The sequence below is a fragment of the Dermacentor albipictus genome, chromosome 1 (genome assembly GCF_038994185.2).
Source record: "Dermacentor albipictus isolate Rhodes 1998 colony chromosome 1, USDA_Dalb.pri_finalv2, whole genome shotgun sequence".
Classification (NCBI taxonomy): Eukaryota; Metazoa; Arthropoda; class Arachnida; order Ixodida; family Ixodidae; genus Dermacentor; species Dermacentor albipictus.
Window position 1 is genome coordinate 146,235,387 of NC_091821.1, and position 12,436 is coordinate 146,247,822.

General features: G+C 41.7%; 2 protein-coding genes across 4 annotated transcripts in view; one reads left to right on the top strand and one right to left on the bottom strand.

The window, feature by feature from the left end:
* The window catches only part of LOC135911028 (RING finger and SPRY domain-containing protein 1-like), a 76,444-nt gene extending 71,456 nt beyond the window's left edge, over positions 1 to 4,988 (bottom strand). The window contains exons 1-3 of one of the 3 annotated variants that reach the window (XM_065443121.2): positions 4,839 to 4,988; positions 862 to 1,332; positions 418 to 583 (exon numbers count right to left, since the gene is read on the bottom strand). In XM_065443121.2, coding sequence (XP_065299193.1) covers positions 418 to 583; positions 862 to 1,283 — 588 coding nt within the window. In that variant the 5' untranslated portion in view covers positions 1,284 to 1,332; positions 4,839 to 4,988. Of the gene's footprint in view, positions 1 to 417; positions 584 to 861; positions 1,333 to 4,214; positions 4,370 to 4,449; positions 4,641 to 4,838 lie in introns of those variants that run through there. The other 2 variants (XM_065443123.2, XM_065443122.1) reach the window with 2 other exon arrangements.
* Positions 4,989 to 5,177: 189 nt separating this feature from the next.
* LOC135911029 (docking protein 5-like) overlaps positions 5,178 to 12,436 on the top strand; it is a 36,519-nt gene continuing 29,260 nt past the window's right edge. Inside the window, exons 1-4 of the mRNA XM_065443124.2 lie at positions 5,178 to 5,450; positions 5,854 to 5,938; positions 9,460 to 9,682; positions 10,523 to 10,639. Coding sequence (XP_065299196.1) covers positions 5,873 to 5,938; positions 9,460 to 9,682; positions 10,523 to 10,639 — 406 coding nt within the window. The 5' untranslated portion in view covers positions 5,178 to 5,450; positions 5,854 to 5,872. The remainder of the gene's footprint in view (positions 5,451 to 5,853; positions 5,939 to 9,459; positions 9,683 to 10,522; positions 10,640 to 12,436) is intronic.

Sequence of the window (12,436 nt, forward strand, 5' to 3'; positions counted from 1 at the left end):
GGACACAAGAGGGAGAGGCTTCTAAATAATCCTTGTTCCATATGGTCTACCATGCGATATTTTCTCCTTGGCTACACTTTCTTTCTTTAGCATTTGTTCCAACCTTGAGAAATAAATATTCACAGACATTCTGACAACTTCATCCATCATTTTCACTGAAAAGGTCAATAAGCTACACTCTGACATATCACAGTATACATTAAAACGAGCAGTTTATGAAATAAAATGCAGATGAGTAAAATGACGAAGGTTGACACTTTTACAGTGAAGAATCACTTCTTTCAGGCCTGAAAGCTCGAACATGGCCCAAACTAAATCTGATGCCTTCACACATTAAAGTAACATGTCAGCCACAGTGCTTGTCTTGGCATTATCAGTGGCTGCCTCTGTACATCCATACAGGCCACTGTCACACACCTTAGTTGGTAGGGGACAATCGTCAAGGATGAGAGTAATGACAGCAGGGCCCAGAGGGTCATCCATAGGAATGGCATTCACCATGGATCGGACAACCAAAAGCCAACCAGATTCTTTGTCAGCTATCAGGTGCAGCTTGATCATGAATGGTGGAGGCTCCTGTTCACTGTAAATATTGTACACAAACCATTCAATATATCCTGCAGTGAATTATTTCCACATAAAGAAAACTAGAACCATGAGAAGCAAGATCACTATGACACAGTTCCCAAAAGTCGCAAGCACCATAGAAGAACTACTCAAATAAGAGAAGATTAGATAAAAGTTGAAGCAGCTGTTCACAAGCCTTTATGCTGTGAGTGCCACAACAATATTCAATGATAACTCTTCAAACCAATATTTTAAAGGGGCACTGTGTCAAAAATAAAAGGCCTCAGTGCTTACTTGTCAACCAAGGTCCGGATGATAGACAGGGTTTCAAGGATGAGATGTTCCACATAGCTTGTCGCAGGTGCACTAAGGGAGCCTCTCGTGCCATGCCAGCTGAAAGCAGAGCTGGATCGGCGCCGCTCACTTGTGCCATCATGAGCCTCAACAGGAAGCGAACGAGAACTCTGTCTTCGGTGGAAACCATACCTTCCACCTGTGCTGCCACCATCATCTACCCCTGACTTGTGGTCCCTGCAGACACAGCAGAGCAGGTTACCCATCGTTGCCTTTGCAGCTCTTTCAAATGCTGTGTGGGCTGCTGCGGGGCCTCCACATGTCACAAGGACAGTAGCAAAAGTGCTGGCACAGCGACAGCTGCACGAGGCTGACAAGTGTCCCTGCTGCGGTTTCCAAGCAACAGTGTGGAAGTAAACCATCTGGTGAGCCAGTTGGGTCCCAGCATCACATGGTCAACTCGTGAAGGTGCTGCAGGTTCCAAAGAGTTCAAACAATGAAACTATAACAAAACTAAAACAGTAATCTTTAAGCTGCCCTCAGAGGTACTATTGAGTTTAGATGGTAGATCTCAGCAAAGGAAAGTAGCTGCTTAATAAAACTAGCCATACAATAGCCACATCTTCATGCATCCAAGCAAGCAGCAGACCTTTCTTCAAAACTCCCGGAACACCCAATGAACATCAACACAACCTATCATCAAGTTTCAGTAGGGATCGTAAATGGCAGAAATTAACCGCATTTTAATGAAATGTATGAAACTGAGGTAATCAAAGAAGTTCATGAATATAAAGCAATTCTTGAATTTTATAACTGGAGCGCAAGCCTGACAACAACAAAAAAAAAGGTAGCGGTATGAACGACCAATGTACACAAGCGCTTACGCAAGTTTTCAAAACTTAGAAGCAACCATAGCAAGTGAACTTCCATATGGCCTGAGCATTAAGCTTGTAAAGGAAAGGTGCACTGCATACGACACACACAAGTGTGTCGCATGCAGTGAAGGAAATGAAACTTTTTAAGTGTTTCTGTAAATCTTTGTGACATGTTGCATACACCAAGAGCAAAATTTAATGTAGCATGGCATCCACAAAAAAGTGATAATTCCCAGCTGCCTATGCCCCTATATCTCATGCCATATGCAAAAGTTGAAAATAAACTCATCCTTTTCACTGACACCACATTTCTTGGGCCTGAGTCATCACAGCACATAGGACAAATCTGTCATTTTTCTGATGACTAAATACCTCACGAAGAATCGCAAACATCTACTGAAAATTGCAGAAAGTTCACAGATAAAGGGCTGCATTTACAATGCAATAACAATGCAAAACATTATCTTTAAACTGCATTAAAATGAGTAAAATGTTCCCAAACTACAGAAATTCATTCTTTTTATATACTGTGCACTCAAAAACATAACAGAAAAGAAAGAAACATGTGTAAGATGTTCAATGAAAACATTCTTATTGGGTTTCTTACACGGACATAGTGCCTATAATTTCATGACCACAAAGCTGTCTATGTTCCTCCTTTTCTAGCATGCAAAATAAGTCTGTAGCAATGTGGAAATAGATGAAACAAGAAGTATGACAGCTGCATAGAAATATTTTTTCTACCTGGCACCACTGCCATCCTTTGTGAACACTGCCAATATTTAAGACCTTTACTTGAGCGAGTCAGTTTACACTTTGTGAGAATACAGCATGATTGGGATGAAGAAAGAATACAAGGTCACAGTTACTTTGTGTTCTTCTCTCTTCACTCCTGTTGTGCTGTATTCTTACCAAATTGTCAGTTTGTCCGAACAACTATCATAAACTTCATCTCAGGAACAGTGTTTCCTTTACTATTGTCATGACCTTCAGTTGAAAGACAATATTTTAATTCTTTTGCACAAAGGCTTCATGTGTTATACAGCTATTAAACCACTGATCATCCTTGGCATTACACCGCCCTGCAATAACTTCTCCATTCAAATTACAGGCTTGGAGCATAGAGGAGGAGAGGACCTGCTACCCCACAGTCAAAAGTAAAAGCGGGGGGCAAAGTATACCATCGCCCCCCCCCGCCCCCCCGCACACACACACCCTTTTGAAAACAGGCACTGTCAGTTGCACACTGGCAAACCTAACAACCCACTGGACTGATACCAAGTTTTTTTTTTTCAGAATAACAGTGACGCAAGAAATTCTTTCTTTTTCTTTTGTATTCCTAGCTTCTGCAGCGAGGATGCAGCATGATGGCAGTGCATGGAGAGGCTGGCCATTTGCCCTGGTGGCTCCAGACATCACTTGCATTTTACGTAAAGGGGAGGATAGCACCTTGGTCTATTTGTTGAAATTGGGAGTTCCTTAGTGCCGTTTAACAAAAGAAGCGTTGCTATTTTCAACACGAAGGAAAGTTGCGAGGAAAACTTGTTGGGATAAAGGATTATAATTAACCGGCCCATAATGGTTCATCATGTGTGATTGATAAGCAGATCTGTTAATCGTAAAAGTAACTGTCACTGATGCATTTTCAGCCTCTCACTTTTAATGCAATGGTAATCCAAAATTCCCCTACATATACTGGCCACATCACGTAACTAGAACCAAACTTTAAAAGTACCACTATACACCTTAAATAAGTGAGACCTACAGCATGTTGTTCATAGTCATCTTGAGTTAATCAGACTGTTTCTTGAAGTTCAATTGGTTAGTAAAATCGTTACGTTTATTCAGAACTTAAAATATTCGTTTTAGGACATAAGTCGCATGTGACAAGTTGTAGAGCACGCTCACATTGTTTTCATGTTGTCTTTTTCGAGAATCTTTTTTTCTGCAATGTTCTTAACTAGTCGAAATCTGAGACCACATTTGTTAAGTACATTAACCTCACAGGGCTGCTTAGCACACAAAGTTTCAATGTGGCATGAATATCATGCACATAACGAAAAAAAAATTGTCATTTTTTTATGTTACTTCAGTACATCATATTTGCACCCGCCTACTAATCCCATACTTAAATCACAGGTGATAGATCTTCTAACACTCAGAAATGTGTTGCGTACTAAATTAAAGGGAATTTTCATGCCAACACTTTCCTCTGCTGTGGTCCTGCATTTAAGTGAGGGCAAACATTGCTTCATATGACAAATCACGATTTCAATACAGCAAGGCCTGCATTGAGACTAATACATAATGAGAAGGTTAGCGAGCCAACGATACACTGTGACTGCTATTTCAAATACTTTTGTTCTCAAACTACTATAGGTTCGAATACGCATGAGCCTGGTGTCCGGATGGACAGAAACAAAAGTGGACAAATTTTACGAGACCGCAACGCAAGATCTCGTTGACTGACGTTCTTACTGATTCTTAGTCATCAAGCAAGCAGGCAGTAATGCGGTAGCCTTTTAAAGACATGAGAATGGTCGGGGAAAGCAACGGTTGCAATCAGACGACCGCAAACAAACACTATACGTAACTAACGGCGGAGCTACATTTACAGTCACTAACACATCTGCCCGGCTTGACTCCACCTTTGACGGTCAGCGGCACATGTGACGTTATACAACACACATCAAAAGATATACATAGCAAGCACCTTGCCAGAAGCAAATATTACGATGTTGGTGCCACAATCCTTGATAACCATCGGAATCAAGTTTCGGGTACGGGTTATCTTTCGCGACCACAAATACATCTGCACATCAAGCATGACATCATCTTTCAGGGAAATCGTGACGCATTTCACGGCCGCACTTTCAAACAGCCCCAGAAAATAGTTATCTAAAATATTCTAGGTGCAACGATCAAAGATTAGAAATTAAGCGGAAATATTCCCCTCGAGTCATCCAAACAGACGCGAACAAGACGAGAAGCGTTCCCTAAGCTATCGGCAGTACACTTTTTATGAGCACTAAACACAAGTTTAAGATCCAGCCTAAAACGGCCGTGAACACGCAGACAAATGCATCTCAATGTAACATTTACCTGAAACATTCATGTAAACATTAGTAGAAGTCAATGCCTCCTACTGGCCGCCATCAGCTGCAGCCACTGGTTCAGCTAGCAACAACACGAACGCTTGAGTAGGCGCACTTTCGTAGAAAAAAAAATGGTACCGTACGTCTTTATACAACCTCATTGCGACTAAATAAAGAAGCGCCTAATGAAGTTTTGTATAACATCGACACAATGAATATAGCACTTTGCTTTATATTACGTATCCACACCCTCTCTTTTGAACTGAAAGAGAGGAAGACAAGATTTTGAGAAGGAAAGGGAGGAGTTGATGGGAGAGGCGTTGCCCTCTGGTTGCTCCACGAAGGGGAGTGTGCGGAGCAGGAGCAGCGAGCGAGGTGGGAAGGAAGTGGCCCCAACCTGATTGATGACGATCACGGAAAAAGAAGGCGGATGCCGAGTGGGCTTGACGCGAGCGCTGATCGAAGATCGAAGTGTAAATCAAGCGGCACCCGTGTAGGAAATAGATCAAGCATGGAACGGGGCCCTGTGTTAAAGCCCCATGCGTCTGCACTGTTAAAATCGGACACTCGAACATAGTGCTGCCGGGAGAAAAGGTGCCGAACATTTTCGCGGTCTCAGGTGAGCAGACAGACTTGCTAAGCCTAACGTTTTTCTATTTCTTTTTTTGCGCGCTTCAGAACTACTGCACTATTGCTAATTCGTGTATCCTAGTGTGACAGACACGACGAAAATGCAGTTGCACATCATCAGGCGATATTTGTGGGGCTGTCTGTTGCACTCATGCGTATGCGATTGGCAGCTGAAACTGGCATGGTTCAGGGTGAAACAGCCTTTATGGCAGTTTCTCTAGCCCACGGGCCCGAATCAACAAGTGATGTTGCATATATTGCTGCTATAAGGTAATAGACTGCCGGCAGTAGACGTGTACAGGTCATGATACGGATTGATTTGATGAGTTTTGTGTAGTGATAATCCACACGCTCGATACACTGCTTTGAAACGCTGTGTATAAACTTCCCAGGTCTCGCAGCTGTGCAGCCATGGCAACAGACACAAGTGACATCGCCAAGCAAGGCTACGTTCGTGTTCGCAGTCGTAACATCGGCGTAAGTAGGCGCTGGAGGGATCGTTTTAAATGTAGTACGTGAGAAGACGTAAGGGTGTGTTTAAAAGGAACAATTGCCGTATTGTGAAGAGCCCGCGTGGTCGTCTGGACAAGCACGCTGTCGCTCAGTACACCGTCTAGTACTTGAATGTTTGCAGGGGCTCTTTCCGTGCATTATTTTAAGTGCTAGCGGTGTTGTAAATAAAGCAAGTGCCAGGTTCTTCCACATCGTGTCACTTTTTGTTCTTACATTAGTCAAAATCGTATTTTCTGCGTTTGATGTGTTGATTACTGAAGCAACCTTGTTTGTGTGTGTGTTCAAAGAAGTTTAATTTCGCAGTGAGTTAAGCAATTGTACATTTCTGCATATGTGCACTTCTAGATCTTTTCGCATTACAGTTGGCTTAAGCTGTGCTGGCTGGTGTTGGAAATTTTGGCTGAACTAGTGTGTGGAGAGAAACAGGGAACAAGCATGATAGTGATGTATTGTGTATGCTTATGTTTGTCAACTTGGCATGGTCAGAACTTGACAAGCTTCTGAATACTATGCTGTTAAATATTTTGTGACCAGTGTGGTATCGTAAGCTACTGACAAAATGTTGCAGCGAGTGACCTGTCTCACATTTGTTGCTTTTGGAGAGCAGCCATACAGATAGTGTTTGACAGAGAAATAGAAGATGGGAAAGGCAGGGAGTGTTTGACTGCAAGTAAAACAGGGGAGGTTCATGCTGTTCTGAGCTTGTACTAGATGAACTGAGAAATGACAAATTAGATTGCATTACTAAGCACAAATTCTCTTCTGTTAGTGTCAAATTAGATTCTGCCAATCAATTTGTTGATGAACCGCCACCATTTCTCCCCCTAGTGTTCTGGTAGCTTAAGGTTGGACAAAACAACTGACCTTGATCAAATAGTGAAGTGCTCATGAAATTACTTGTTCTAGTATAAAGTATTGCACAATAGGAGCAGCTGAAAGGATGTGGCTAATCCTTAGCGAGAATTGCAATACAGACTTGCATTATTTAAAAAACTTTTTGTATCTGTGATCTATGAAACATTTATTAGCCTGATAGGATTTTATGTATGTATAGAATAATTGTTTGTCTCCTGTCAGACAATTAGGAATTTGCTTTGGGCTTATATTAGTCTATAGGTAATTTGTATTTGTGCATATACAGTGCAATAGCATTTGCCGAATGGCTAATAGAAATACATATTAAGCACGCTGTCAATATATTAGCACCATTGTGGATAAAGCTTTCTGGTGTTCTAAGTTGTAGCAGACTAAGGTAATGTATATTTGTGTTGGAATTAAATGCCAGTTTTGGTGGGGTGCAATATGTCAATTGGTCCTAATAGATCCCAGTTAGAAGTCCCGAGATTAGTTATGCCATGAAACAGTATAGTTAATAGTAGCATAATTATAATTTGAGTCTTCAAAGAAGATATCTTTGTAGTTCGGTATGGCCAGAAGAGGTAGCATTTAATTTTTTGTTGAATTAAAAATCTGCCCTAAAGCTTTACCCATTTGACTTGAACCACTGGCATTACTTGGTGACCCAAATTTTGCTTCCGTATGTAACATGTGAAAGAGATTGTACAGTGTAATGGTGGGTGAATCATGGAAATGAATTGTCATAGTGTGTGTGCATATGAGCATACAAGCTTCTCAAATTGAGTGTCAAACATTTGTAGGGGCAAATGGTCCAATTGTAAATCGGTGTTTTATTTGACAGGGCTTTTGCTTGTCAACAAGCAAAGAGACTGTTGGTTCTTCATGTAAGAACTTAGGCTAATAGGCTATTAGATCTTGATAACCTTATAGGGTACTAGTTTTTTATTGGAATATTCACTAGGGACAGGACATGTTCAAAATTCTACAGGCAAGCTTTACAACAAATGATGTTATAAATAAAATGGTCTCATGCTATGTTGTCAAGAAGCCAAAGTGCCAATTTGCTTACAGCATTAAGCAGTGAAAGGAAGCATGTTCATGGAATATTTAATAGTTCTGTACTGTCATTAAAACCAAATTCTTTTTCCTTTCTCACCATTTTCTAGAATAGGACAATGGCACTCTTGTTATTGGCTGTGGCATTAATGTAGTGATGACTAGTATAACTCTTAAGCCTGCTGTGCAATATGTTATTTCTAATTCCTTTTTTTTTTAGTGCAGGTGCGATTGCATCTCATAACTAGAAATAAACTTCAAAAATAGAGTGATACACCAAAGGTGAATGACTTCAATGGTATGTTCGAAATCATATTGAGTTACTCAGACAATTTTTGGAAGTGTGATGAGGTAGCTGACTAGTTGCATTTAATTAGACAAAATTTTACATTTGTTTTAGGTCATAAGTTCAATTTGAGAATTTGTAGAGCATATTCAAAAATACTCAATAAAGTTATTTTTTCAGGGCTCTGAAGATAGTTCCCCCCCACACACACACACACTCATACACACAAAAGAAAGGTCTCTATGCTCTTTGGATTTCTGGATGGCAGCACCCTCAGTCGTGTTTAGAAATGAAGCCGGCATGCCCATCACAAAGAAAAAAAGTGATCAACTACGGTGTCTAGCATATGTCAGCACCGTGATATCTGCCACCATCTTAAATGATAAGACTAGAGCAGTGCTGGATGCGGATGCAAATACTCCTCAGCTGTGCATGCGTATGTGTGCGTTTGCATGCATGTGTGCGTGCATGCATGTTTTAGCGACAGGCATGCAGGGTGTGTTCTTTAGAAACACAATTGAGTGTATTACAATCCAGGTACGCAAGCATGCAGCGATGTCTTTTTAATATTTTGCAGGCTTTCTTCAGAGCCCAGAAAAAAGAACTATGTAAAAGCTAACTTCGATGGAAGCATCTTGACTGGCTGTTTCTGAACACGCTCTGCAATTTCTTGCATATGACTTTTGCCCTGAAACAAATATTTAAAATTTTGAATAAAAAGAAGATAACTAATTAGCTAACTGATCATACCTAAGAAAGTCTGAGTAACTAAAGACAATTACGAACAATATTCTTTTTGTCTGATTCGTCGTAAGGTGTGCCACTTTATTTTTTAGGTTTGATTCAAGTTATTTAAAATGCCCGGTAGAAGGAAATCTATGCTGTGTAAGTGCACGCCAGATTATATTGTTGAATGTGAAAATCTTGGCATGCAAAGAGTGGCATACATGTATAGCATTTCGAGCTGTTACAGTTTGGCAATATCCATTCATCACCAGAATAAGGCATTTGTATATTTTTATAAGGCATACTTTGCCGTGGCATTGGATTATGCATGCCATTCTGCACATACCATGCTTGTTCTTTAGTTCTTTCTTTTTGTGTGTGGGATACCGAAATTTGGCCATAGCCTTTATCTAGGAGAGGAGTTTCAAAACGCGTGGACTGGTGGTCCCATGTGGCTTTCTTGATTATTCACCAGCGTCATCCTTTTTATGTTGCATAAATCATGCGGTGGTTGTAATAAAGTGTGGTGCTAAAAAGCAGCTGGTGGCTGTGCCTGCAGGTGTGGCAGCGACGGTGGCTCGTGCTGCGCAAGGCAACCAGCACAACAGCATGTCGTCTGGAGAAGTATCTCGAGGAAAAACACGCCCGCACCCACACTGGACAAAAGGTGGTGCTCCTGACACCAGCCACAAGCATCACCCGTTTACCAACTAGCGTTCGAAAGCATGCCTTCTCCATCTGCTTTCAGGATGGATCAGTCAAATCAGTGGCATGCGATTCTGGTAAGGATTCAGACATAACTTGAGTGGTCATTGTAGCCAGTTTCTGAATAGAATGTGGAACTCTTGATACTTATTGTTTTCTTTGTTGGGGGAGTTGGTGCAATTTGAGCATGTATAATGAAACTGAAACCAATGAAAGGGTATTGTAAAGCAAATTGAACATAGGTTTGAGGCATTGCACCCTGTGTTGTTATGCTTCTAATCAAAGCATTGTTGCATTTCCGTCTTGAAAATTTTCCCACTTGCTCTGAAATGGAAAAAAATACAGCTTAAAAATGAAAATTTATTGCTGGTTATGTTGCTGTTGGTGCAAATGCTGCCTTGACGTGCTCGAATTGACTTTACAGGTTATCATAGACGCTTATATAGCAGAGTCCCAGTTTACACAAAAGTATGTGCTGAACAAAAACTCGACAAATTTGACGTCGAGCGCATGGTAGTGTGAAATCGGCCGAAAAGTTTGCTTTGTTCTGATGTGGAATCCAAAGTGAACTACTTGAGTGCAATGCAGTGTCTTCAGATTTTTAATAAATTTATCAGCGCAACAGTGATCATATATGTCAGAAATAATGAGAAAAGCAGCAAAGAAGAGATGGCAGAGCCTCTACCTCTGTTGATCTAGCTGCTTCGAGTTCATTTCTGTGCTACTGTGTTACAGTTTGAATAAGGCTCAGCTGTATAGTATCTTGATGTTGAGATTGTTCATAATGGGTTCAGTGAGCAAAAGAAAATGGAAGATGTTGAATAACTTTACCTTACCAGCATCTATTGTATAAAACAGGCCACAGCTTTGTCACCTGTTGTGTTTGTATTGTCAAGATATTTATGGGTTTTGTCCAGATCTGGAAGCGGACACCTGGGTGAAGCTGATGGTGCAGGAATGCCTTGAGCCACAGTCTGGCCTTTCAGCTGGGGAACCAGACATACTGAGCCCAGGGATCCAGAAAGAGCTCCAAGGTGTGCACTGTTGCTTTCGCTCGGAATTCTTGATGCTGTAGGTTGAATGAAAATGTTCTATCACAAGTGTGTCTGGTTAAGTTGCAACACTTTACTCACTAGCCGAACCTCCAAAGAGGAACAACTTTGATGCTTTGGCTGGTGAAAGCTGTGTGGCATGTGTAAAGTTATAAACAAGTTTGGGGGCCAATTGCCCAAGATGTTGTGTGAATGTCCTGAATATTATTTTAAAAATCATCAGTCACCTTTGTTAGTTTAGCCATTTGTTTTGGAATCGATTTTTGTTTGTACAGTGGACGACTGATAATTTGGTCTCCAAGGGGAACGTAAATAAATCCGAACTATCGAATGTCTTAAATAGCGAATGTGTCCAAAAAAGGTTTAATCATGTTTTAAGGCCCCTGTGCAAGGAAGAAGGGGTCGATTCATTGCTGCATGCACTTCCTCTTGCGTGCAACGAAGTCCATGTGTATTTCTGTGAGTTGCGTGTTGTCTCTGTATGCTGATGGAAGGACTGCAAAGGTTCAAGTCAGATCAGTATGTGAAGGCTCTGGAGCACACGGGCCATCATCACCCGAGTTACAGTCACAGTTTGACCATATGGTTTGATGGTGGGAGAACTTCCTCAGTTGTTTTGTCGTTGTTCAGTTAGGCACATGACAACACAGCACTGTCGATGTCTGCAAAGTCTTCAAATGTAACAGTTGCAGGAATCGGCACACCACAGCCTAGCAGGTCATCAGTGATGTCCACATTTGAACTCGTTATGGTAGACGGCAGTTCAGGCTCTTCAGTTGCTGAGCCGGGCTCGTTCGGACTGCAACTCAAGACTCATTCGGAGTTGGACTGCAAGGGCACCGTTGGTGCTATTTTACACGGACTGTCGATAACTTCATGAGAAAGACTTCTTGGAGCCAGCAGAACGCTGTCTGGAACGCATACTAAACAAGCAAGCACAGAATGGCGGAACGCTGTCGAGAAGGCAAATTCAACAAACAAGAGTGGGTGATGCATGGTGGTGCCGGAATGGATGTGATGATCGCATTGTTGATGCGACCGCACAATTCAGGCAAAGCCTCCAAGATCGGCATTTATAGTTTAATTGCTGAGGTGCAGTGCTGCGACCAAGACAAGGCCACAGGGATTTCTGTCTAGCGTGTAATTTCTGAGGCCATACTTGATGTCTTTGTCGAGGTGGCCAGAGGAGATAATGGCAGCACAGTCGGTGTACGCTACAGCCATGCGCAGAGTCCGGATAATTGAATGTAGAGCTGGCAGCTGTCCGAAATATTGATTGTCTTTACACATTATGTCTATCGAGCCATTGGCGGTGCCACAAAGCTGTCCGGATTATCGGTGTTCGGATTATCGGTCGGTGACTGTACAGTTAAACCTCATTAATATGTGCATGGAAGGAGTGCAGCATAACTATGCACTGACTAGTAACTGCTAATTTGTGTCTGTATGCACTGCTGCCAGCAAAGAAAGAGGTTGTTTTTTACATAAATTGAATCAATATAAAGGCTGAAGAAGGCAATTCCAGCTCCTCTGCATGACAGCAATAAATGGCAGGCAATGGCAAGCAGTCTTTGAAAACGTTTGTACAGAGCCCTGTGCCAGAGTGAACAATTTATCGACTTGTGTATAGTACAACAATCTACTGTATGAGAACTAGCCTGCGTCTTTGAAACACTGCACCTGCTACCGTCTGATGCCAATCACTTTGTGTGCAGCATGTCGCATACTAAGCACAGGCTGTCTTTGTGCCAGGATGCTCACTGTATGCACTCCCTTGTC